The following is a 26,675-nucleotide window of genomic DNA, read 5'->3' as shown; positions in this document are numbered from 1 at the left end:
TGTGTGTGTGCGAGTTATGTAATAGTAAAGGGTGGGGGGGTTGGGGTTGATGGCAAGTGCTCTTCTTTCTGTTTGCTCTGGTCCAATCAATGTGTGGCCCTGGCCTGGGCCTCATGCCTCACCCTCTGCGCTCCTGTCGCCACACACCACACACACTTTAGCTTTAGCTGATGTTAGAGGACAGAGTTATGTGAGCAAAGACAGACTGGCATTACCATCCTCGCACCCCCACCACCACCCTCCCTCCTCAGGCATACTATTAGTTGTGAGCTGTTAGTGGGTTGCCGGTGGTGCAGCTAATCCCCTCTCTGCACTCTCCACTCTGTCTTCAAGTTGTTTATTACGTGATGGCCTTGCTCGGCAGCCCCCCACCTCCACTCGTCCCCCTCCCCATGCTGCTATCTCCTCATCCCTGAGTGTTGGCAAAGTGTGTACGTGCAGGAAGGCTGCTGCTCAGTGGTGGAGGGCCGGGGTGGGGCTCAATAAGACTCTGGAATCTGCTTTGGGGCACAAGCACACAGTTATTGTTTTCTTGGAAGAAACGTGGAAGAAGACTAGGTTAGCTCTGTGTTGTGTTAATAATGCGCTCACAGTCTCTTGGCTACTTACTTGGTTGGTCACTATATTTAATTTTGAATCAAAAGATTTAGCAGTGTGTTTATCAGTAAATTCCAATGCATAGAAACCTCTTAGTACTTGAACTCTTTCAGACAGTGTCCTTGCAGTAAGAGAAACAATGCTTGTTTTGTCCATTTTGCTTAACATGTTCATTGTGACTATCATTTATTTGTTTCCTCCAGTAGCCCAGTTTTACACTTAACCTGCAAAGACAGATGATTATGTAACTTGGAGAACTGGCCTAGATACTGTCTGATAACATTCTCTCACTCCCTATCGCTGGCTGTCGTTTCCCCTCTCTCAATCATCTGCTTTTTGTTTTCAACTTTTTGCTCCCTCATTCCCTCTTTCTTGCCTTTTTTCACCTCTGTTCTCTTTCTCCCCACCGTCTCCATTTCTCTATGTATGTAAGTCGACCAGACTGTAATTTTTTTTACCCCGTTAGCGTGGTGAGTGTGCTCCTGCTGGTTGAAGCCTTTCCATAGGGTGCAGCAGATAACAGCTCTTACATAATCAAAACAACAGCCCTGTAGATTGGGACACAGTGTATGCATTGCGCTCACAGGCTCAAAAGTGTCCTAATTCTGCATGACCCCATTCACAGCAATAACTGCGGCGTTCAAACCCTTGCTTCACTGTGGTTACACAATGCTTTGTCCATTCAAGTCCATTGTGCTCTTACTGAATGATGATTTCTTAGTAAATTTGATAGAATGAATGTGCATAGAAAGACACAAAAGTGCATCTTACAGCTTTAGGCCTAGTCCACATTCAACATTTACGTTTACTGGTTTTACTCTTTAGTATCAGTTGCATAATACAAAGGTGGAGAGAAAAATGAAGTTTTGACTATCTAATCAGTCAGAAAATAGTGTTAGTAGCAGTAGACATTCCAAGGTAATATCTTCAAATTACTTCTTTTATTCAACCAACAGGCTAAAACCCTAAGATAAAACATTTGGAAAATTATATAAAATAGAGAAATTTAAGTTGCTGGAACCAGAGTAACTTTTGTTTTTTTGCTTGAAGAATGATTGGCACAATTAATTGCTCAACCAGATTACATTTAGCAGACAATAAGATCAATAATCTCTTTGTTTTCTGTTCTTGTCCCATTTGTCCAGCGTTCATTCTTTGGCCGTCTGACAGAAGACAAGAAATCGGAAAAGTTCTTCAGGGTCTTCTATGACCGTATGAAGGTGGCCCAGCTGGAGATCAAAGCCACCGTAACCGTAAATACCAGCGACCTGGGAAACAGGAACAAAGATGAGGACAGCCAGGACAAAGATGTCCCCATTCGCAAAAAAGGTCAGAGGTCACAAATTATGATCTGATGTATGAACTAAAGTCATGTTGTTACCAACAAAAGATGCCACTGCTCGTTACATTATATAACAAAGATAAATAAAAGGTGCAGATCCGGAGTAGAAAGAGGATTTATGTGGGTTTTTGACTGTCTCTCTTTAGCCAGAGACTCAGCAGTGACCGTGACAGAGGAAGTGAAAGAACAACTGTTAGAGGCTTCGTCTGCCACCAAGAAGGCTTTTAACTCCTACCGGCGAGAAGCAGACCCTGAGGACCACTTCAATTCAGCAGATGGCCAGGCCAGCGCTGGGGACAAGAACCAGGACGAGGGAGAAATGAGTTTTGTAATCGTTATCATGCAGCCCATCCTTCGCTTCCTCCAGCTGCTTTGTGAGAATCACAACCGTGATCTACAGGTGGGCCAGGCTGAGCTTCAGACTGCTAGTTTTACAGATATCCATTAGAGTGGGTCACACTTGGCTACAGGGCCTCAGTTTGTACAGACTCAGCAAGTCATTCTTTCTTGGCCTCTACTCTATTTCATCTTAGTGGCAAAGCTATTTTAGTTAATGGCAGTACATGCTGAAATAGCAATCCTCCCAAGTACAGTACTTCCATTAGAAATCAGACATCTCTGAAGAAGTAAATTAAAAATAATTTATCAACTACTCGCTCATGTGTAACTGAGATCTAACCTTTAGTTTTTATGAAGACAGAGCAAGTTAGCCTCTTTTGTATTTTGCAGAAATTGTTATTCTGTGGGTCTAAAAGTTGCACCTTGTCATCAAATTATTTTTCAGCACCAACATTGTTTTGTTCAGAATGTAAAATGTTGTGTTGGTGCACAAACCCTGCTGCAATGTGATGCCAAGCTAAAGATTTACAGCACTCCAGTTTGCAAAGAAGTTTGGGTTTCGTGACTGCTGGCACATTGGCATGCTTCTGATGGTATAGTCAAGTTCAACAGTTCTGTCGAGGGCTAAAACAGAAATATGGATGTTTACTCGCCCTGTCTTTGGTCTTAAAACCTCCACTGAGTTCTGACTGAGTTCTGACTGAGCAGAATTTTCATTTGTAGCTATTCGGTTTTGTTTTTATATTTGGCAAGGACGTCACTTTGTGTTGAAAAGTGGTGGAGACATAAGGGCTCAGATTAGGGGCACGATGACGCACTTGTGTCAAGGGACCTGACGATGCTCAAAAAACAAGATGAAAATATTTTTAACACTATTTTGAAGAAATATGAAATGCTGAAATATGTTAGTGGGTGGTCAGGGGGTGCTCCCCTAGAAGATTTTGAGCATTAACCATTTAATTTCCTGGAGACATTTTCCAGTTTAGTGTGGAAATGTCTTCATTTATAAAAAGAGAAACAAAAAATTCAGCTGGCAAGTGACAATTCATTAATAGAAAAATATAACAGAATATAATGCAGTAATCAGAAGCCTGTTACTTTTTTGGACCATGACATTTGTTTCTTCTATATTTAAATTGCTTTGCCTGTTTTCTTGTTGTGCAAATAAACCTTTTTCAAAGCATTTTCTTTTATTAGTTAACATTTCTACGTGCAAGCTATTTTTCAATACATTTTTAACAAATGCTTTCAAATAGTCATGGATCAAAACCAGCCATTTCAAAATGTGGTGGGGACATGTCCCCAGTGTGCCCAGTTTAAATGACACTTATGCTATTTGGTTTATGTCCAGTTCAGTCCATACAGACATGTCACAGTACCGCTGTCCCACTTCTGATCTTATCTGCCAAACCCAAACCATTTTTATCTCCTCAGAACTTCCTCCGCTTTCAAAACAACAAGAACAACCACAACCTCGTGTGTGAGACTCTGCAGTTCTTAGACTGTATCTGTGGCAGCACCACAGGAGGTCTCGGACTACTTGGACTGTACATCAACGAGAAGAACGTTGCCCTCATCAACCAAACCCTGGAGAGTCTCACAGAGTACTGCCAAGGCCCCTGCCATGAAAACCAGGTACATAAAGAGACTCTGCCAGAGGGGGAGGATGGGATGGCACTAAGGCTCTGTCTGTTTTATAAATTCTTACTTTATTTTCTCCAGAATTGCATTGCCACTCATGAGTCCAATGGAATTGATATAATTATCGCCCTGATCCTTAATGACATCAACCCACTCGGGAAAAAGCGGATGGACCTGGTGTTGGAGCTCAAGGTGAGTTGGCTGAGATGGCGTAAGTGAAGTAGAGGAAGGATCTACACTTTTGTACCTTGGTTTGAAACTGAAGAATGGGTTAACTCTAGGTTTGGGCTTCGGGCCAAAAAAATGAAAACAAACAAAATTGTGCAGTAGTTTCCTTTCACAGCGGGATGGAATATCACTGACAGGCTACAACTATGAGAGCTGGACATTCATTCGTCTGAGCTGAACTAACTTTTGTGCTCGCCTGCCAAGACAAATAGCTGCAGAGTGCATTTTCCTAGAGCACCGGGGTTTCTTTCTGTTTTCCTTGGATGAAGGAAATGACAGAGCTCAAGTTCTTAGTGCGTCCTCTGCTTTTTTTCACTCTCAGAACAATGCGTCCAAGCTGCTGCTCGCCATCATGGAGAGCCGTCATGACAGTGAGAATGCAGAGAGGATCCTGTACAACATGAGGCCTAAAGAGCTGGTGAGGAAATGACATCCTCTTCACAGCTGCTGCCATAATATCACATATTATCCTGTTGAAAAAGTATAAAGTTGTTAATGCATGTGTGTGTGTCCAGGTGGAGGTGATAAAAAAGGCCTACCTGCAGGGAGAAGTAGAGTTTGAGGACACAAAGGAGGAAGAAGACAATGGGGAAGAGGAGGAACATGATGCCGCTTCCCCCCGAAATGTTGGACACAACATCTACATTTTAGCTCACCAGGTCTGCTGTTCAATCCCATTTTGATTATCCAACATTAATAATTAATTAATTAATTAAGCTCAATTCTTGTTGCTGTGCTGTGTGTTCCTCACAGTTGGCACGTCATAATAAGGAGCTGTCCATTATGTTAAAGCCAGGAGGGGCCAGTGGAGAGGGAGATGAGGCCTTGGAGTTCTACGCCAAACACACTGCTCAGATAGAGGTCACAACACACAACTCTAGTCAAATTCTGCAAAACAAGTTAATCGTCTAGAAAACAGATTTTTTTTATTGCATATTTGCTAAGAAACTGTCAGAAGGTGTTTGCCCCGTGGAGGTGACCGTGCGTCTCTCTGTGTTCAGATCGTGCGTCATGACCGCACCATGGAGGAGATAGTGTTCCCTGTGCCCAACATCTGTGAGTTCCTGACCTCAGAGTCAAAGCTGCGAATCTACTACACCACAGAGAGAGACGAACAGGGCAGCAAGATCAACGACTTCTTCCTGCGAGCAGAGGACCTCTTCAATGAGATGAACTGGCAGAAGAAGCTCAGAGGTAGGGGTCAAAATGTAGCATGTGTAGTGCCCGTAGTGGTCAAATACACATTACTAATATTTCAGTTGTGTCACATGACACAGGTTTCATTATTTACTTGCATTTGGCTGAATGAACTCTTTTTCTGAAGAGCGCAATATCACTCTAATGCTACCCACAGACATATGGGATACAAGTGATTAAGTCAGCTATGTTTATTATTCGTTAGCGCCGTCTATAGTGTACCAGAAAATAGTGATCCATCACAGAACTCAACCCAGCGTGACGTTTACGGATTGCTTGTTTAGTTTGACCGAAAAACCGCACCCAGAGATACTGAATCTAAAACTATATAAAACAAAATATATAAAACTCTTAAAACCAGCAAATCATCACATTTGAGAAGCTTCAAGCAAATTAATAAAGCAATTAGTCCATTTGCAGATGAATTTTCTGTTAATTGATCAGTTGACTAAACCAACACTATACATAATGTTTCAGACAGGAGGTGCTATTAACCATAATCGTCATAGGAAAGTACAATAGGAGGTGACAGGGGTGGTGGGTCTGCTCACACAGCTGGTGCAGCAGCGTGCAGCAAGTAAGAGCAAAGCATAAGAAGGAGCAACGACACTATGGCTTAGTGAGCGTGGTGGGTTATCAAGGCCGCTCAATTCTCTTCGTAAATGTGTTTATTTTAAGAATCGAATGACGCTGATCAGCTGACCAGACTTCAGTGCCTTTTTTGTCCAGATATAACCTGACGCTTCATGCTCCGTTATCCCCTACTTGGTTGCGGCACGGTGGCTCAGTGATTCGGCTCACAGTTGCGAGGCCAGCTGAGGCCTGTCTGTGTGTAGTTTGCGCGTTCCGCCTGTGTCTGTGTGCTCTGGTTCCCTCCCACAGCCCAAAGACATGCAGGTGAGGTGAAATGGAAACTCCAAATTAACCATAGGTGTGGATGCAGTTGTGCGACTATGTCTCCCGGTTACATACTGGCGACATGTCCAGGGTGTAACCCGCCTCTCGCCCATTGCTGGGATAGACCTCAATCCCTGCGAGCCTGGACAGGATAAGAGGGCATGGTAAAATGGATGGAGGGATGTGAATCCCCAACATAACTGCAGGGCTAACAATGTCGCCCTGTGTGTGCTCGTGTTATGTACGTGCATGTTTCCACTGTCTAAAAGCAGACAGGGGCTTTCCACATTCTTTGAGCCGTGAAACATTTGTACAGTAACCTTATGAATCACAACTGAGAGCTCTCTTGCTCATGCTCACAAACATACACACACGGACCCGCACCCACACTCAGTCACACTTATAATCCACGTACAAGACTGCATACCCACACAAAGCCATATTTTGTCTCTCACTCAGAAGAGGGGATGGACAGAGAAAAGTCCCTGCATCTGTTGCTGTCTATTAAACGTCAGACTGTGTGTCTGATGCAAAGGTCAAAGTGGCATGTTTTAGGCTGTCTCTTCATTGTGACCTTTTTAAAAGCTTATTTTTGGTGTCAACATTTTAACATACATTATTAACAGTGTTGGCCGTTTTATCCTCTTCCTACGATTTTCTACACTGTCCCCATAATGGTTTGTAAAATTATTTTAGAGAACTGAAGAACCCTGAAGTTGATTGTTTATTAAAGAAGTTATGTTTGTTAAATTAATGATTTAAGTCATTATTTTTTTCATCAATATTTATCAAAAAATGTCAGATTTCCACTTTGTAAGTGTGACGTTTTGCTACTTTTCTGTGTTTTGTTTGACAAAAGAAGCAATCAGAAGACGTCATCTTGGGATCTTGGAGCTGTTTTCAAATTTGTTTCACACAACGTATTGATAAAATCTACCTTAATCATATTGTATTTGATTGAATCTGAAAAATATGTCTAATGTCTCCCCTTCAGCCCAGCCAGTGCTGTACTGGTGCTCCAGAAACATGTCAGTGTGGAGTAATGTTTCATTCAACCTGGCTGTGCTCATGAACCTGTTGGTCTGCTTCTTCTACCCTCTGGAGGGGGTTCATGGAGGTCAGTCGCATCTAGGCAGACACCTGTCTTTTTCAAACTGAGCCCAGACCCTGCTCACATCCTGTTACTAACATCACTGTAAGATCTCACTACACATTTCCAGTGGCTCGATCTTTTTAAATTCAGAATTACGTAGATATCAGCTTTGCTCCGGTGAAGCTGCCTGTCACTCTTTCACGCATATGAAACATTGAATGCTGCTGTAGTGAATTCTTCCGTGCATGTTGATGTTGTAATGATGCAGCATTAGAGAGACATTTGTATGTACTGCATTGTTCTTGCATACAGACTTTAGAAACTGGGGTCAATCAAAGGTTAAGCGCTGAACAATGCAAAACAGGAAGGACGGGGGATTGCTAACATGTTTTCATGTTACAAACTTACAAAAGACAATTGTTCACCTATACTGATGTGGCATATTGAATAGACATGAAGAAAATAGATAGAGCTGATCCCTTACAGTGATGGGCTATACTAAATTAATAGCACTAATTGCTACAACATACAACAAGAGATTAGGGAGAAGCAAAAAAAAAAAGCCATTGCCATATTATGTCACCCATTTTTTTATATTGTACCCAATTTGTATTTGTATTTTTTACTTTGTTTCATTCACATCACACTCATAAGAAACCTTTACATGGTGCAGCATACCCACAGAGACTTTTTGAAGAGCTGACTCTCAGTTGTTCTTCAGGGCATCAGCATTGACTCACTGATCTCCTTATACCACAATATTCTGATTTGCTGACTTCTATCACCTGACCAGGATTAGGAGCAGGATCTAAGCAGCCCTCTACCTTTGTTTAAGACACACCCACACACACACACACACACACACACACACACACACACCCCCACACCCACACCCACACACCGACTAACCACAACCCATGGTCTAAAGGCTTGAGCTCATATTTGACTTTCAGTACAGTGGAGACCACAATAAACACAGGAGCGCCCTGAGCCATTTAATTATCCGTAAACAAAGCTCACATTGACTCAGTTAGGGCATGCACATCATATCAGGTGACCAGAAAAAGTCATAAATCATGTTTTACACTTCAAACAAGGCAATTTATTCAGCTGCCAAATCCTGCACAGTAATGTTTGTCTATTTGATTTTATTCTGTCAGTTCAGTTTTCCATCTAAAAGTCTATCATGCTACTCTGACTCATATTAAAAACTGTGTTGTGATCAATCTGACAGAATTTGCAAATTTTAATTACCATTCACATTTACATATATTCAAACATGAACAAAGAATATGAGCATAATGAAAGATTATCCATAGAGTAACACAATATTGACTACTACTTTAATTTAAATACGAACCAATGAAAAAAATGTGTACAATTCCGTACGTTTGTATACATCTTTTTACAGTTGCTTTACGTCTCGTCAGATTATTTGGTGAAGTTGTGAATTATGCTAGGTTACAAGAAAATGTAGCGTTTTATTCATTTTTGTAGGGAATTGCACAAAAAGTGCAAAGAGAGCAGAACAATTAACACCCATTACAAGAGTTCAATCATTTATACAATCTTAGTTTTAACTTTATGTTAACGTTGTGTCTGTTTCACTGTTAAAAACTGAGTGCAACACCAGTGCAGTCTGGCTGTATTTCTCCTCTACACTGTAACTCGGTCTGTGTGCAAGACATCATCACGTGAGGTTCCAGCATACCTTTGGCCTGCTTTGACAGGCACTTTTATGGCTTTGGGCCCCTTCCTTCTCTCTCTTACTCACGCACTCACTCGCTCACATACACACTGTGCTTGCTCTTCCTGTGCCCTCCTCCCTCCTTTGCTTGGGGCTATAGAATGAAGGTTATAAGAGCAGGAGATCTAGGTCAGTATGTTCTGCCTGCATGCATGACAGACTGCCTTTTAGCTTTAGTTAGCACCACGCGCTCACATGCTCACAGGCAGACAGTGCATGCTTGCAGCCATCCCAGCCGTTGATTTTATAGATGTTTGCGCACAATTATGAAGTGTAGGGTAGGTACAGAGTTTGTGAGCACGTAGGCGCCCCTCTTTCAGTCTGCCACATCACTGGAGTTGTGTGTTGCTCTCTGCTCATTCCTCATGAATCTTTCAGCTGAGGTATTTTTAGAGATGGCTGTTATGTAAGTGGCACCTGTCATGTGATCTCCACAGGGATTGGGAGGGGAGAGAACTCTAGAAGGAGAGAAGGTGGCATGGTGGGAGGAGAGGAAGTAGGGGAGGAAAGGAGGGCTCCCTTACCCGCAGTACTCCCCTTCTGTTTTTTTTATCCACCGCAACTCTCAGTTCTGCCCCATTTTCCTGTTTCTTTCTCTTACTCGGTTTTCCCTTGATGTTTTTCTACCTATCCAACGTCAACACATTCATCTGTTTCTATTTTTTTCCTTTTCTATGTACTCTGAGGTTGATCTGTGATCGGTGTTCATGGAGTTTTTACCATCATGCATACTTGCACACATGTTAGTCCTGTGTTTTAAGAAAGGGGGATCAGAGGCAGCAGGTTGGGTGTGGCCTTGTTTTTAGGATGGTCAAACCTGGTCATGGGTTTTAGCGTAAGAGTGACACGTTGCCACATGAAAACCCTGACTAGGACACTAATCCTGGTTAGCCTAGGATCAAGGAAAACATCAGGTAGGGTCTCACAACTTGGTGCACACACACACATACTCAAAGAAGTATGTCATATACTTTTGGCTATGTAACTGTCTGTCTTTAAGTTCAAAGTGTCATTATGAAGGCCCGAGGCCTTCCTCATTTAAGCTGCATACTGCACCGTCAACCTCTCAACGTGATGCTGTTCCACATATGGCAAGTTTGCTGTGTGACAGGGTTGTCAAATTCAGCGGTTTTAGCAGGTATCCTTTATAGCTTGTGTGTGTGCACAAATTTAGTTGGTTTCCTTGTGTGTTTACGTACATTTATCTTCTGCAGTGATGCTTGATCCCCACCTGTCTGCACTGCTGTGGATGGGAGTGTTGTCAACGCTGATCATCGTTATCATCATGCCCCAACCGCTGGGCATCCGAGCCCTCGTTATTATCACCATCCTCCGTCTCATCTTCTCTGTCGGCCTGGAGCCCACCCTCTTCCTTTTGGGTGCCTTTAATGTGAGTAGTCTGACTTAAAGGGTCAGTTCACCCAAATTATTGCTGGTGGTTTCAAGCCATGCAGTTAGTTTTGGTTTTGATTGCCCAGCTTTTGAGTTGTCCATCTCTGAAATTTGTGTTGCCACCCCAACAAAATGGAAGGAAATTGAATTTTGCAGAGCTGAAACAATTAGTTAAGTTAATTAATTGATCCTCTGAAAACTAATCAGCAGCTATTTTGATAATCAATTAATCGTTTCAGTCATTTTTCAAGCAAAAATGCCAAATATTTTCTCTTTCCAGCTTCTCAAATGTGAACAAGCAATTATCAGATTTCACCTTTGGCTCTGAGAAAGTGTGATAGGACCTTTCTTCTCATTTTTCCCATTTCATGGACTAAACATTACGCAGATCCATTGACAAAGAAAATAATAAGTGGCAGAGAATTTAGTTTATTCTCATTTAAAAACCCAGAGTAAAGTGTTTTTCCAGAAAAAATGTGGGCAGTTTTTATTGGAACTATATTTCTACACAGGAGCCAGTCTCTATGAAAACTGCAGACAGTGTGTGAGCCTCCATTGTATTGGGGTAGAAGCAGAAATCTCAGAGATCAATATCTCAAATTCCTTGTCCTGTGTGCAAGAGGTTGTGTGGTATGTCAGTAATTTTCCCCAGAGAAATGCTAAAATCACACCACTTCTTTCACTATTCTCAGTACTGGGAAAACGTCCACCGCACTAGTTCCAGTTCTTCTTTCAACTCTTGCTCACACTAATGCCCACTTGGCAGACTGGTGCCCCGTCTGCCTGTGGTGTTGCCCGCTGGCCCTACAGTTCTTCCTGGCAATGCCTGGCTGTGTTATGGGGTGTGAAGTGCGTCACTGGACCCTAGAGAGTATGACGCCACCCCTGCACTCGCCAGGGATTTTCTAGATGTGCTTCTAAACACATACACGCACACACAAAATAAAGTCTTGCACACACCACTGCCATCTCTCCCCTCAAATGCTACGTTTACATGTACACCAGAAACCGGGCTATTGAGAGAGATCGGGTTCTAGGCAGGGAATCAGAGAACACGTTACCATGGACTGCAGTAACCGGGTGACTCTAAAATTTAGTTTACATTCAGCTGGTCAGTAGTCAGGATGTCTCCCTGACTGTGTTTTTGACATTCTAACATTTAATATATTTGTTGATGAGTGTGAACCTTTCACTAATGTCAGTATATTTTAATGTCAGTTTCATTCTTAGTGAGAGCTTCGATTTCATTATTCCATATGAAAGGATGCACTGCTGATGACCTTTCCTTTCATTCCTACCCCTCTGCTGTCACAGTGATACTTTCCCTGCCCTAAGTCTTTACCAAGCATATGGCACTGTGTGAAATAAATCTCCCTTTGGGGACAATAAAGTCTAAATCTAATCAGAAGTCAGGTTTCTCCGGCAGGCAGCTACTGTGTTAACCGGGTTTCTGTTAATCCCTATGCCTAGTTTCTCGTACACATGACGTTAAAGAAATCAAGTCACTGCAGAATGCCAATAATAAACAGGTTACTTATGCGCATGTAAACACACTCCATGTGTCCTCATTTTGCGTAAACGTTGCTGTTTTCCAGTGTCTGACCCAGAGCCCTCGACCAAGGCCACGTTCATTTTTCAATATTAAAATGAATAGGATTTCATTGTCCTGGATTCTCATGATTAAAGAGAGACTGACTTTATATTCCAGGTGTGCAATAAAATCATATTCCTGACAAGTTTTGTGGGGAACCGAGGAACCTTCACACGCGGATACAAGGCCATGGTGCTGGACTTTGAGTTCCTCTACCACCTCATTTACCTCATCATCTGCTGCCTGGGGGTGTTTGTCCACGTCTTCTTCTACAGTTTATTGGTGAGAAAACCATACATACTAAGAATGCATGCTTTAACACCTTTTGCAAACACACATACACATACATCCCCACTTACTAGTATAGAACACAGGCAAGTAATACCCTTAAGAAATATGAGGGCAACAGGTTTTGAGTAAAGCCATGTTTAAAATATTTCTTCTCTTTGTATGTAGCCATAGCTTTCCATCATGGTGTATTCAAGGACATATCCCTACTTGCAAGCCAGACTTTGCCTTTAGTTGGTGCTGTAAGGCTGTTGTTGGTGGTTGTGGTGGTAATTACTCTGCACCATTGCCTTAGGTTTGCTTCATAATGTGTCAGACTGGATATGCCAGTATTTAGAGATGTTATTAATTCACAGGTTCAAGCAGCTCCACTGCAGATGCAGCACAACATATTACCATATTTATATATAAGTACAAGATGCTGAAAACATATGCACAATTCATGTCAGACAAACTTCTTGTGTAACTTCACGTTCACCGTACAGCAAATACTGGTCACACTGTATGTAGACGATGTCAGTATGTTACCTAAAGGAATGCACATGCACACTACATGTTTACAAAGTCTAATTTTGTCATCTGAGAGGTTTTAAGTCACTTCACAATGAATCACACATATTTTGCCTTGTGTTTTGTAACATGTGCTTTGCCTCTGTAGTTGTTCGACTTGGTATACAGAGAAGAGACCTTGCTGAATGTAATCAAGAGCGTGACTCGTAATGGTCGCTCCATCGTGCTCACCGCTGTGCTGGCTCTCATCTTGGTCTACCTGTTCTCCATCGTTGGCTACATTTTCTTCAAAGATGACTTCATCCTGGAAGTGGATCGAATCCCCAACGCAACTCTGAGTGAGGACAGACTCCTGTCATTTATAATTTTTCCAAACAGCCTTAAAGAATCAAGACAGTAGTTATTTTTATTTAGAAAAGACTAAAAAACATATGCACTGTCCCTTCCTACTTTCTAGAAAATGTAGCCAGTCTGGCCAGCGAGTTTCTGTCTGCAGGAATGTGTCAGGCAGGGATTGATGAGAACTGCTCCTCAGGAGCCCTGCAGGAAGGTAACGTATGCTGCAACAATGGGTTTTACATCGGTGTAGCTTGAGAGTTGTGTCTCTGGCTATATATTTCAATAATTAACAACAATCAGTCCATAAATAATATTTGAATGTTCGGTGTTCTTGTGTGGATTCTTTTTGTCATGATTTTTTTTTTTTGTCATGATTTTTTAGTGCTAACATCAAGCGCAATTTATAATGTGATTCATTTCATTTGTAAGGTTGGAACTGATGTGGCCGACACACAGCCTGGGATCAAATAATGTGGCATTGGTTGAATTGGTTGGTTGCTGTTAAATCTTGCAATGATTATCACAGCCGAAATAGAAATTCAGTCAAATTAAATCAAATTAAAAAATTGGGAGTAAACACAACAGCCCAACGAGTGGTAATGTAGGACGGGTTTACGGTGATGTCTAAGATAAGTAGAGAACTGGCAATTATATATGGTTGTGTCTACTTGAAATGTTGTGAAGTCAGGTAGCAGTAAGCGAAAGGAAAACTGTGGGATGTTTTGTAGTGCCCTGTTTCTTTGTGTTCTGCTGTTTCACACAAATTCCAATTTTAATTCATGTGACCCAGTCGAATGTCACGTGACCATTCAGCCTTTTGACCTAAACTATTTACATGTGACCTGCTTGACCCTCATGTGACAGGCATGTGAACTCTTCAAAAGGTCTAAATGCCTGGAAACTCCCCATGACTAAGGATGTGAGGCATCTTCCAGACTAAAACGGAAAATGCAGTTACCTTTGACTCACTAATACTTTTGTTCTGTTTGTTGTTAGATTTAGTATCATGGTCCAAAACATTGCCAGAGGTACGACCCATAAACTTGCCCAGTTAATTCAGTAATATCAGAACAGCATCTGCTTCATTCCCTCAGCCATCAACCCAAACACAAGTACTATAAAATTGATTTGGCCAATAATTAGATGACAAGGGGATCATGAAATATTGTATACAGTCCATCATTTGACTGAGTCAGAGGTCCATAAATTCATAATTCATTGACGTGTCTTCCTCTTAAGTATTCTAAAACGACCTATAAACTTTATCAAACTGGATTTAATCATTCAGAAATGTTGATTTTTGTTCTGTCTGGATCAGAACAAATTCCACCAAAGCTGTTGTCACATTCCAGCTAAACAAAAACATGTTTGCTTTGACTAAATGTCTTTACACTGTGAACCACAACATGTAAACAAAGTTTGTACCGATATCAATCTGCAACTACAGCCAAGGATATTTATGACCAAATAGCGGATGATATCTTATATTAACACTGTGTCTACAAGGCTATCAAATCCTACTCTAATGCAGACTACTAATATTTATTTATAATCAGAAAATAATCTACTTGGATTGTCATAATGAATAATATGTATTTTTACATAATTGAAGTATCACACAGATTTTTTTCTCATAAATATTATTTATTTTATTTTCTATAGTATGTTTCATGTAACGGACATCATGTCTATCTTTTCCACAAAAGTACATTACAAGGTATGATTTGCCTTGTAATAATTTTGAAAATCATTTTCAAGTCCCACTGTCCCCCCAAAAAACATGGGATAAAAGGTGTATTTTGAAAAGCTTATATTTAAAATACACTTCTTAAATCTTAATGCAATATAGTTAGGGCTGTTGTAAAAAAAAAAAAAAGAAGCAAAAAACAGAAACTTTGAACTTTCAGAAAATTTGATCACTTAAGTCCCTTACTGCCATAAAACATGTTTGTTGGTATTTCCTGCCATTTTTAAAAAGACAGGAGATGTGCTTTGTTGGCCACACTCCAATGTGTGTTACATCACTAGAAAGCCCAGGATGTGTTTTTCACAGTACATTAGGACTCACGTAAACTGCATGCAGGTGTTTGAAATAAAGGCCTCAGTGTCATGTCTCGTGCAGGGGACAAATCTTAAAAATAAATACACTATATTGTATTATAGGCAAGGCAAGGCAAGTTTATTTGTATAGCACGTTTCAACAACAAGGTAATTCAAAGTGCTTTATACCTCACTTTTGATTTTACTTTTCCTTAAACAGCATTTATCTGAAGAAGCGCTGTAATTAGTATGTCATGCAATTAATATTTTTACATGTAAATGTACCTTCATAATCTCTTTAGGTCACATGAGTTAATTTAATCATCCTTGTTATAAGCCACAGCTGGATGCTACATAAAAAAAATTTAGTTTAGTTTAAGTTATATCAGTTTTATAAGGCATTATAGTGTAAATGATGTTCTCTGGAGCTGCTGTGATGTAAATATACCGAGCATATGAGCTGTTTACGAAGGTCTGTAAACAAATACACACCTGCTAATGATAAATAATTTGTTAATACATGTTTAAAGCTTTTCCTTTTTGTTTCCTCAGATTTGGGGGGTGACAGCGAGGAGGACAGCGACATGGAACGGACGTGCGACTCTCTACTTATGTGTATCATCACTGTGCTGAGTCATGGATTAAGGAGTGGCGGGGGTGTAGGAGATGTTCTCCGGAAGCCTTCCAAAGAGGTAAATGCAACTCTTGATTAGACCCCTGACTGTCCTGTGTGCGTGTGTATGGGCCGAGAGGGTGTAGCACTCGCAGCTGCAGCACTGGTCATGTGAGCTGGCTGTGAGCCAGTTGTGCGCTGAACTTGTTTTTTATTTCAAAAGCATGGAGGTTTCACAACGTTTCCATACAGCTGTACTGCCTCCGCCTTGTGTGAGAATTAAACTTCAAAATAGATTTCCACCGAATTCAGGCTCAACCACCAATGATGTCAAAAGAGGATGTGAATGTCTGCCTCACTTACTCAGAACACAATGCAACTTGGGTCAGAAAGTCTTGCTGGCTGCTGAGGTATTTTACTGAGTAAAGTAACAGTCAGCCATGTAATGACATGGGTAGACACAGTGGATCAGTACATCAGTACATGGTTGCTTTAAAACAAGCCTGTCTTAAATAAGTGTGAATGTGACTGCATTAGACTGGTGCACACTGCTCGGTATTCCCCTTCTGTTGAATGCATTCAGGGACAAGCGCACCCCGTTACTTTAAAGAGCATAGGACCTTAAACTTTAAACTGTGTCCTGCCTGAAGAAACAGGCTGCGTCAGTTTGACCGACTTTCTGCCCTTCTCTGTTACTGTAGCATCTGGCAGGTTACACCTTTGGTTTTGTGTTTCCATTAACATCCATGATGATGAAGGTTAACCTCGTTTTAAACTCATAACATCATCCCCAACACATGTTTACTTAAAGACTTGCCCTTTGGGTTATGCATTTAAGTGGGACAATCTTTTTACATTAGTCCTCCACGATACAGTACAACCTCTACTTAACTCTTAATTGCACTCTGTTGTCAAAATAAAGTTAATAATTGCTATAATCTGTTAATTTTCTAGTCTGTACCTCTAAACAGGCACTGTACAGAAGTTACTGTTGTACACCTTTAGGTTTGATACTACTCTACGTTTAACCTGTCCTGTTCTTTTCCCCAGGAGCCACTGTTTGCGGCCAGAGTGATTTACGACTTGCTGTTCTTCTTCATGGTCATCATCATTGTTCTCAACCTCATCTTTGGTGTCATCATCGACACCTTTGCTGACCTGAGGAGTGAAAAGCAGAAAAAAGAAGAAGTCCTGAAGACGACTTGCTTCATCTGCGGTGAGGCTGCTCAGCTGATTTGTTAACAGAGAATAGCTGCAGGCATGGTGCACTTTGCTAATTTGACTAGTGCTTAAAGTATTAGTTGTATAATCAATTAGTCACTCAACAGAAAATGTCGTACCATTTTAATGATTAATAGTTTTAAGGAAAGAGAAATGGTGAACATTTATAGGTTACAGCTCCTTCAATGTGAGCAACTGTTTTAACTGTTCAGACAAAAAACAACTTTGGATTTGGGAATGAGCACTGGATATAGGCCTCACACTATATAGGCTAAGCAGTTAAAGGAAAAATAATCAATATTTAGGATAAAATAATATATGAAAATATTTGGTTGCAGCCCTAAAAGATAACTATTTTACAGGTTACCTCAGACAGATTTACTGGTGTAGCTTTTAGCCTTTATGTTATGTGGCACGGCCTTCTCTGCCAAGAAATCACTTGTGCTGTTAGAATTTCCTAAGGATATTGTCATGGGAACCAAACCTCTAACTTCGCAGTGACAGGATTACTTGTCTAATTAATAGAGCATCCTGCCAGCCCAGTCTGTCTCAAAGACGTCATCAGGGCTCTTCCACAATCCATCTGATGTCACTTGCTTCATTCCCAAATTCCCCTCTCCGCGTCTGTTTTTTTTTTTTTGGTGTATTTTAATGGTTTCTGGTAAGTCTGTAAAGGTATATGCAGTGCGTTGCAGTCCCCCTTCCCTCTTCCTCCCCCCCTTTTCAGTTTGCTGTAGTTCCAAAGAAGGCTGAGTCATGAGAGCTTCCTGCCACTGCTCTGCTCGCCTCCATAATTCATGCCTGTCTCACACGCACAGACATTTTCTCCCACTCACTCACTCACACACACAAAATTCATTTTCGTACCATACGTTTGGTGCAACTTCACCGATGACTCCCTTTGTTTAGCATCATCAGCATTTCCTTATAAGTCCGTTACATGTGCAAGTGCCTAAACAAGTGCATGCTGCCGTGTGTGTGTGCGTGTGTGTGTGTGTGACTGTACAGTATGTGTGTGTGAGCCCAGCAGGACATGGCGTATGTGTGCGTGCATGCGTGTGTTGGGTCAGGCAGTCAGGACAAGTGGTAAGCATATGGAACGAGAACGTTATTATGTCACTCAGCCAGCCATCAGCTCTGACTCACTCATGTTAAAGAAGGCCAGGCCACAGGGGGAGCTGCCGTCTCTATGGTTTCCAGAAGGGCCGCAAGGGAACAGGAGATGCAGAGATTAGGAGCCGACCTCCACAGGCTTAAGTGGCTCTCCATCCTCTAGCTGGGTTTTATAAGCGACCAATCTTTCTCTCAGTCTTGTATTAGTTTTCAGATCTTTGGGTCTGTAGCCAATAATTGATTTACGTCATGAACTTGCTGCGCAGGTTGGCTGATTTTTTTTTTTTTACCTGTAGCTGAAATTATTTTTGTGCAAGGAATCAGGCTCAACCTCTGTCTCCTGTAGCAAAAACAACTATTAACAGGTGGTGGATTTAGCTCTATTTTGTGTCATTATAAATTTAAAACTAATATTATGGATTACTGAACATGTTATCCTGGATTTAACATTAATCAGAACTGCTCCCAACACCCATTTTTATTCTTTTGTTGTCCTGTGACATGAGTCTAATATAGCCCCTGTTTGTTTAGCCCCCAAAGGTTTTATCCCTGGCTATACTCTATCCTTCATTTACATTAGTAACATTACTACAAACCTGGAAGTTCTCTTTACCAGTTATACACAATCAAAAGATGCATATTTAAGCACTTACAGAGAAGGAAACAACCAGTGTGTCTAAAATACTTTTTAATACTAATTTAAGTATCTGAATATTTGCCCTTAAAGGCCAAAGTGAGTCCAGTCAGATCAATATTGTAAACGAGAGAAATCCTCTTCTGAAGGCAGAAATGCAGATAACTAATCCTGAAATTTGCATGTGATATGATAAGCAAGACTAGCTCCAATCCACATGACAAGGTGACTGATTGATTATAAACCAACAGAATATGTGTGAATCACATTGGGTGTAGTGTTACAAAAGACTGCTCAAAGTTGTGAAGCAGAACAATTATCCACCCTTAGAAAATTCTCTGTAATAACGTTGCATCGTTCTCTCTATTTATTTTTCTATGGAATAGCATATTTGTGTAGAATTCACTTTGAAGGTGTGAAGCAGGGACAAACCACATTAGGCATATATTTTGTTTGTCAAATCCACCTTAAAAATCCCCAAAGTAAATACATCATTACTCTCTGCAATTCACTGCAGAGCAAAAAAAAAGTGCTGTTTCATCTTGTTCAAGGAAACAACACCCAACTCTCCTCATCTGACAGCCTGTCACAGGTGATGCTTAATTTTCCAGAGCTTTACCCTACAATTTAGTGCAAATACGCTTGTTTTTGTGTGAACCCTGCTTTAAAGTTGCATTGAAACCTGTGTTCTGCGTTTTGTTACCAATTCTGTCTTATCTGCTTGTCTATTTTCATACTCTTACTTTTGTTTATATATAGGTTTTTTAGTTTCTTATGTCAGATGTTGAATAAAGAGCCAGTTCACTGTCATTGTATATATGTACCCAATATTGAGTGAGTAATTTTTCCTATTGATATTACAGGATAGATTAGCTTTAAAAGTCATTTAAGTGTTGAACTAAAGACTGGAGACTGCTTTACTGGACTGTGCAACTTATTCCTGGCACACAAACTGATGACTGAGTGTGACCGACTGATTGTGATCTTATTTTATATGTAATATACAGTAGAATTCCTGAAAGCATGATGCCACCACCCACCCACACAAAAAAGTAATTGTGAAACAGAAACGGGTATAAAGGAAGCAAGTTTATGTTTTTTCTTAAACATACTGTAACTTCATAACTTAAATAATGTGTGTTATTGCCCCCCTACAGGCCTGGAGCGGGACAAGTTTGACAACAAGACGGTGACTTTTGAGGAGCACATCAAAGAGGAGCACAACATGTGGCACTACCTGTTCTTTATTGTGCTGGTAAAAGTTAAAGATTCGACTGAATACACGGGCCCAGAGAGCTATGTGGCTGAGATGATCAGGGTAAATAGAAAGCACAGACACACCCTCAACACACAAATCCACCACCTCAGATGATAGTGCCAGCTTTTTCCCATTTGTAAATGGGATACATTTTGTATTAGGCCACACTGCCTTGGAGGTAATAGTGATCCACATGCTGCGTGAGATCAAGAGAAGCAGGGTTGTTGATGTCTACAGGGAATATAGAGGGGAAAAGACATGTTTTTCCGAAGGTAAATGTTTGTCTGCTCCACTGCTTCACTGCTTGATGACATACTGCATATTTCGTACTTGGGCGTTCATCATTTCAAAGCCATTCTGGGGAATTAGTGTGTGCATTGGCGGCTTTTATAGATAATAGTCTGTAGCAGCAATCTTGAATGAGAGAGCAGAATGATGGGCGTTTCCCCTTGTGTCACATTTTTGGTACAGTGCTATGATCAAGTAGAGTTCAGGTTATGGTTGTAAACATGTACTGGCCCGTCACACACACCTCAATACAGTAATGTGTTCCTCTTTTCTAATCTCAACCGACAGACATACCGGTCATGCACATTTAATGACACAAACAGACGGGTGCATACAAACAGGAAGTCAGTGGAACAAGACAGCACATGAGTTGCAGTCAAACCCTAAAAGTGATCCATGCATGATAAGGAATAGCTGGGCTGTTCACTGGGATTTCCATTATAGCACCGTACACTATGTGCCCAGTCTGAGGTTATTCGCTCACTATTGTTATTCCTGTAACAGCAACACCATGAAAGCCTGTTCCTTTAAAAAAAACAGGTTGTAGACCAGTGTCATGTGGAGTTCACATTTAAGCACTTGATTGCCAAACAGCAGCACCTTCATGTTAAAATCACCAATATGTTTTTGACATAACACCTACTAAATGCATATAAACGCTTAAGAATTTTTTTAAAAAAGTCTGTGGCTGATATGCTTGGTCAACCACAGGAACACAACCTGGAGTGGTTCCCACGGATGCGCGCCATGTCACTGGTGAGCAGCGATGCAGAGGGGGAACAAAATGAAATCAGGAACCTGCAGGAGAAGCTGGAGTCGACCATGAGGCTGGTGGTGAACCTGTCTGGGCAGCTGACTGAGCTCAAGGAGCAGGTATATTATGTGACAGTATATCATGCACTCCCTCATTTGGTAGTGATTTTTTTTTCTTTTGCCTCTATTCATAAAACGGAATAGCTTGTCGGAGTCTTTTAATGTTTAGCCATTGAAAAGTTATTCACATCCAGCACATTAGCACTCACTCAAGACCACATGTTTTAATAAACAAAAACATGTGAAGAGTTGTTACAGCGTTAAAATTACCATAATGGAGCTGATGACTCAGACGACCTAAACTAATAAGTAAATTAGTGTGTTTCCAGTTTTTGCTGTTCTTTCTCTTCCTTAAATGGGTTTGTTCATGTTTAAAATGCACAGTGCAGTTGTCCTTAAATAACAAAACTTATATGAAATATTTTATTACCAAGGGACTCACTATTGTCCTAAATGATTAGTCTGACACTGTGGGAAATACACTCGTGTGCTTTCTTTCTGAAAGTGAGATGGGACAATAAAAACCACACTCATTCCTGTACAGTAAATGTGCAGCTACTTTGGCTATCTTAGCTTAGCATAAAGACCGGAAACGCTAATTAACAAGTTGTATCTTGTTTGTTTAGTCCGTACAATAACTGAAGTGTAAAAATGTCAAGTTGTGGTTTTACATGGGGTTATGCACCAAAACATTTCTTGGATGGGTGCAGTAACTTCCTGGAGTCGAAGATAACACAGCCTTCTGTAAAAACCGCAGCTTTTTCAGTTTTTGTGTATTTCAAATCCTGTATTACAAAGGTGATAGCTGCTGAAACCTTGAAACTGTTCTTTTTGTGCCTGTGCAGATGACAGAGCAGAGGAAGCAAAAGCAACGAATTGGTCTTCTTGGTCATCCCCCTCACATGAACATCAATCCCCAGCAGCCTGCTTGAGGGCCCTTGGGGCCAGTTTCACTAGTGCCTGAGCACTCCTGACAGTGTACCACATGTTAGACAGGAGAATGCCAAAAGGTGTCCATCTCCAGTGTGTATTTAGGTCGATGTCTGACTGTATACTTCACAGACACTCCCATAATAAGTGTTTCTACAACATGTGTGCTTCTGAGTGTCTGTGTGAAGAGAAAGTTATCTGAGTATGTTACTCACGGTCCGTAGTGTGGATGTGTCTGTGTGGGTGGAGTGTGCACCAAGTGCCGTAGGACCTGAGATGCCAGTCCTGTACGATTAGGAGATGAAAACACTGACTTCTTTACTACCCTGAATGCCTTCTGCATTGTACCACACTAACAGCATGCCAAAGTTCAGCCATTGTGAGGGAGTATTCCTGTCAAGTGGCCTTTTATTGGGGTTTTGATCCTCAGTGTTACACCAGCAGACTCAGATCACATGAAGGTTTGTTTGAACTCTACAACACATGATTTGATATTTTGCTTTTGTCTGACAGCAATACAAAGACTTAAAGCATATGCAAAGTCTTAATAAGAAGGAATTATTTTTGGGAACTAATATTTACTTTTATATTTTAAATAATACTACTAGTCTTTTATTTAACATATGGAGTCAAACACCTGTAAACAATCCTGAAGAGAGAACCATACTTTTACAAAGTTTCTTAATACTGTTATACAACCTATACAGTGGTTTTTTTTGTTACGTCTAGGGCAGGCATTTGGTATCACTTTCATAATTCTTCTGCAATTTAAAATGTAGGTTCTTCTCATTCCAGGACACTTTACATTAAAAAGACTTTTGAGGAGACATTGAAACTTGTTTTCAAGAGAAATAATGTTGATCTGTTTATGTAACTTTTATTTTGAATATCGAACCATATAAACCTACTGGGGAGAAGTCAAATCATGTGACTGCTTCACTGAAGCCAGGTCCATGCTGTGCTTAATAATAGTAGTGTTATGGAGTCACGCTGGCAGCAAACTTATGTAATTTTGGGAGAAACATTGAATTGGATATATTACTTTTCTCTGCACTGAATTATTTAATCTTCCTTTGATTCATTTAGTCCTAAAGCACTGATATTTTCTGTAGCACACAAATGATTGTTACGATTTGGTAGGTCACTTTATAAAAGACCCAGAAGAGAATGACTGTTTGAGTGTTTGGGTGTATGTGAGAGGGGAAAAATTATGAACTAATAAATGTAATTTGGAGTGCTGCCTGACCAAACTGAACTATACTAATAGATGGTTTGTGTCTGAATTGTACATTCCATTCTTGGAGTCTATTTAAATAAACAAGTGTGTAAAATGATCTGTTAGTGAGTGTTAAAAATTATCTGCATCCGTATGGAAGTCAAACCAAAGACCAACGCATATGTGAAGACGTTAATGAGGTTGTTGGTATTTTTCCCAAAGTGTATCTTATTATCTGTGTATCTGTTCCTTTGTTGACAACTTGCGGTGCCACTCATCCAAAGTGCTGCAGTGCAGTCAGATGAATGAAGAGCCTCACAGAGAAGTAAATTTAGGAATTACCAGCAGATGAACTCTGAAATCTTATCTGTGGTCCAAAAGAGGAAGGTTGCTTATCGTATAACAATGTTGTATGAGGAAATGTTAGCATATTGAATACAGGGTTTGCACGTATTACTGCAGCATAGGAGGACCATGTATAGAATTTTTTTAATTTTAAAACTGCCCTTAATTTATATTATATTGTTATTGAATATTTGCACTGCAAGAGAATTTATCACCTAAAATGTTTCTGAAATACCCTTTTGTAACACTTCTGATATTGACATCACCATTCAAATGCTGTATTTATCATGAGTAAATACAGTATTTAACAGCTCAAGTTTGTGTCCAATAACACATTTTATTAGCATACAACATTATGGAAAACTCTAAAAGAATAAACCCTTTTTTATGGCTTTATGCAGAAAGCAATTAAGACCAAAAGGTGGTTTCCACAATATTCTCCAGGAGTCCTACAAGATCTACGAATGGACTAAAACAATGGTACCATTGTCAGGATTTTAAAAAATCTTTAAATTGTGTTACGTTTGCCCAGATTGTCTTAAAGGGGCTTTCCATCGTTGTTGTTATTTAATTACAGCTGAATCACAGTGACCTGTGTTGTGGTCATTTTTTAATTACTGAGTCCTGTGGCCCACCCAATTTCCATCTAATTCACTACACCCAAGGTATTTTCTAAAAGTCATTATAGTTAAGTATAGTTAAACTAGTTGACCTGGTCTTTTGAAGCTCTCAGTAAGAATGAAGACCCTGATTTGTTACTGTGAAAGAGGTTACTTTTCTGAAAATGGGGGGGGGGGGGGGGGGGGGGGGGGGAAAGTGTTTATTCAGGATTGTCTTGTCACGGCTGTTACTTTTTTAACCCATCTGACAAAAATAAGTGGGGAGATAAGACATCCAACCTTTAAATGCAGCGTTTATCTCTAGGGATTCTTTGTAAGTCAGAAACAAACTCTTTTCTTTAAATTAAAAATACATACTCAAGTTTTGCTTTTCAAAATCCTTTCAAAATGTGTCAGGGAAGCTGTTTCCTTATTGTGCAGCCTTGTGAGCATCTGCCTTGTGAGACTGGATTTTGTATCCCTATCTTGAAAAGAAGTCTTTGAAATCAATAAATTGTCTGAAAAAGAGCTTAAGCATGAGTTCATATAATACTGGAAGGCTTTTGGTGAATGTGATTTCCAGGCAAAAGTCCTGAGGGAGGGATTCTGTTGGGAAGAGAAAATGTTACAGCTTTTCTCCAATCACATCACATTTCCTACTGTGATAGATATACTTGCTTACAGCTTCACAAAACCTCATTCATTCTTGCTTCATAAGGTCATTCATCCATATTAACTTTAACTGGCAGAGGAACAAATTATGGAGTTAGTGGGAATGATTAAACAACTCAAGGTCTTGCACATTGATGATCATGAAATGAAGCCACATGTCCTGTTTACATGTGACATATAGGCTACATGGCATGGTGTATTAAGGTGATTATCCTTGATTATGGGTCATTACCTGTTGAGTCTGATGATGTCCTTGTGTTTTGAATTTGTTAGGACATTTTATATATATGTTTATATTGTCATATCAAAATAGTAACTTCTTGTATGTGTATTATCAATTGTAGGTTTACAGGCCTTTGTGCTTTGATGTTAGTTTTAACACTTCTTTAAAGAGGTGGTATTACGCTCATTTTCATCTTAATTAGGGGTTGTAACAGAACAGATTTACATGGTTTAATTTTCAAAAAACACCATATTTTTCTCATACTGCACATTGCTGCAGCTCCTCTTTTCACCGTAGAGTGATGCATCTTACTTGTACAAAATCTTTGTTGGAAGTTGCACATGCGCAGTTCCCAGGTAAGGACTACTAGCCAATCAGAAGCAGAGAAGGACGGGTCGTAAGAAACAAGGTAGTGTGATCCAAATCAAAGCCGCTTCAGACTGCGACCGTAACCTAGCAGATGGTATAAGTTACTCACAAGTCCACAACCACACAACATCATTGTTCCACATCTTACCATCAGGACTAAACGTTGAACTGTTGCCGGTGTGACGATCTATGCTGCCTTGCCGAAAAATGCTACCATAGCGCAAATCGATAGACTCGACTCTACTCGGCCCTGCTCCGTTTTCGATTGCAGATAGTATAGATTTTTATATTATACTATTATATTATAGATTTTTATTTTAGATAGATTTTCTTTAACACACATACACACACACAGGCTTACTGTTTTATTTTTTATTTTTAATATATATATTTTTTTTTAAACACACGCACACACAGGCTTACTGTTTTGTTTATTTATTTTATTTTTAATATTTTTTTTTAACACAAACACACATATTTTACTTTACGCTTTAATGAAAAGGTTGATTGTTCTTATGTTGTATGTATGATGCTTTGGCAATATTGTTGTTACACATTCATGCCAATAAAGCTAATTTGAATTTAATTGAATAGTACCTATGAATAGTACCCAGAGATAGTACCTAGCTTGTCCTCATAGTGAGGCCACACACAACTGCCGCGACGTAATGTTCAATGCGACACACACACCAGCGATCCACACAGCTTTCTCTTTTTTAAGTTAAAACTTTTCAACCTTACTCAGAATGTATGACAGATAAGCGGTATGAAAACCTTCCAGCTGTGTTTTCCTCTGCCGTTGTTGCTGCAGCGGTCTGTGTGACGGCGGGAGCAGAGGGCTCTGTGAGCGGGCGGCTGGCCGGCCTCACACGCTCCTCCCGCGGGTTGGCACAGGCTTCTCCCGCAGCCACTTGCAGAGCTACTCAACTCCGAAAATATTCCTATAACTGTCAATATTCGAAATCTACACAGTTGATTTCTCACCTCAAAACTTCTCAGAAGTGGATTTAGTGATGAAATTCCATACGAAAACTGTAAAATATAAAACTTTCTGTTGCTGGCCTCTGTCTGGCGCACACAATGATGATGCAGTGAATAGTGACGATTCTCTCTGACCAATCAGCAGTCTGTCGTGTTTTC

At 40.4% G+C, this 26,675-nt stretch overlaps 1 protein-coding gene across 5 annotated transcripts in view; it reads left to right on the top strand.

Annotated features, from left to right (window-relative positions):
* LOC123956815 (inositol 1,4,5-trisphosphate receptor type 1) overlaps window positions 1-23,445 on the top strand; it is a 68,839-nt gene extending 45,394 nt beyond the window's left edge. For all 5 annotated transcript variants that reach the window (XM_046029262.1, XM_046029260.1, XM_046029264.1 and 2 more), the window contains 18 exons: window positions 1,743-1,926; window positions 2,086-2,339; window positions 3,713-3,913; window positions 4,001-4,111; window positions 4,470-4,565; window positions 4,663-4,806; window positions 4,901-5,008; window positions 5,149-5,341; window positions 7,236-7,358; window positions 10,296-10,471; window positions 12,182-12,346; window positions 13,011-13,200; window positions 13,320-13,412; window positions 15,794-15,933; window positions 16,905-17,070; window positions 19,980-20,140; window positions 21,080-21,241; window positions 22,027-23,445. In XM_046029262.1, the coding sequence (XP_045885218.1) occupies window positions 1,743-1,926; window positions 2,086-2,339; window positions 3,713-3,913; window positions 4,001-4,111; window positions 4,470-4,565; window positions 4,663-4,806; window positions 4,901-5,008; window positions 5,149-5,341; window positions 7,236-7,358; window positions 10,296-10,471; window positions 12,182-12,346; window positions 13,011-13,200; window positions 13,320-13,412; window positions 15,794-15,933; window positions 16,905-17,070; window positions 19,980-20,140; window positions 21,080-21,241; window positions 22,027-22,113 (2,754 nt within the window). In that variant the 3' untranslated portion in view covers window positions 22,114-23,445. The remainder of the gene's footprint in view (window positions 1-1,742; window positions 1,927-2,085; window positions 2,340-3,712; window positions 3,914-4,000; window positions 4,112-4,469; window positions 4,566-4,662; window positions 4,807-4,900; window positions 5,009-5,148; window positions 5,342-7,235; window positions 7,359-10,295; window positions 10,472-12,181; window positions 12,347-13,010; window positions 13,201-13,319; window positions 13,413-15,793; window positions 15,934-16,904; window positions 17,071-19,979; window positions 20,141-21,079; window positions 21,242-22,026) is intronic.
* The last annotated feature ends 3,230 nt before the right edge of the window (window positions 23,446-26,675 follow it).

This window comes from Micropterus dolomieu, linkage group LG18 (assembly GCF_021292245.1).
Source record: "Micropterus dolomieu isolate WLL.071019.BEF.003 ecotype Adirondacks linkage group LG18, ASM2129224v1, whole genome shotgun sequence".
NCBI lineage: Eukaryota > Metazoa > Chordata > Actinopteri > Centrarchiformes > Centrarchidae > Micropterus > Micropterus dolomieu.
This window is presented reverse-complemented; position numbering and strand designations above follow the sequence as displayed.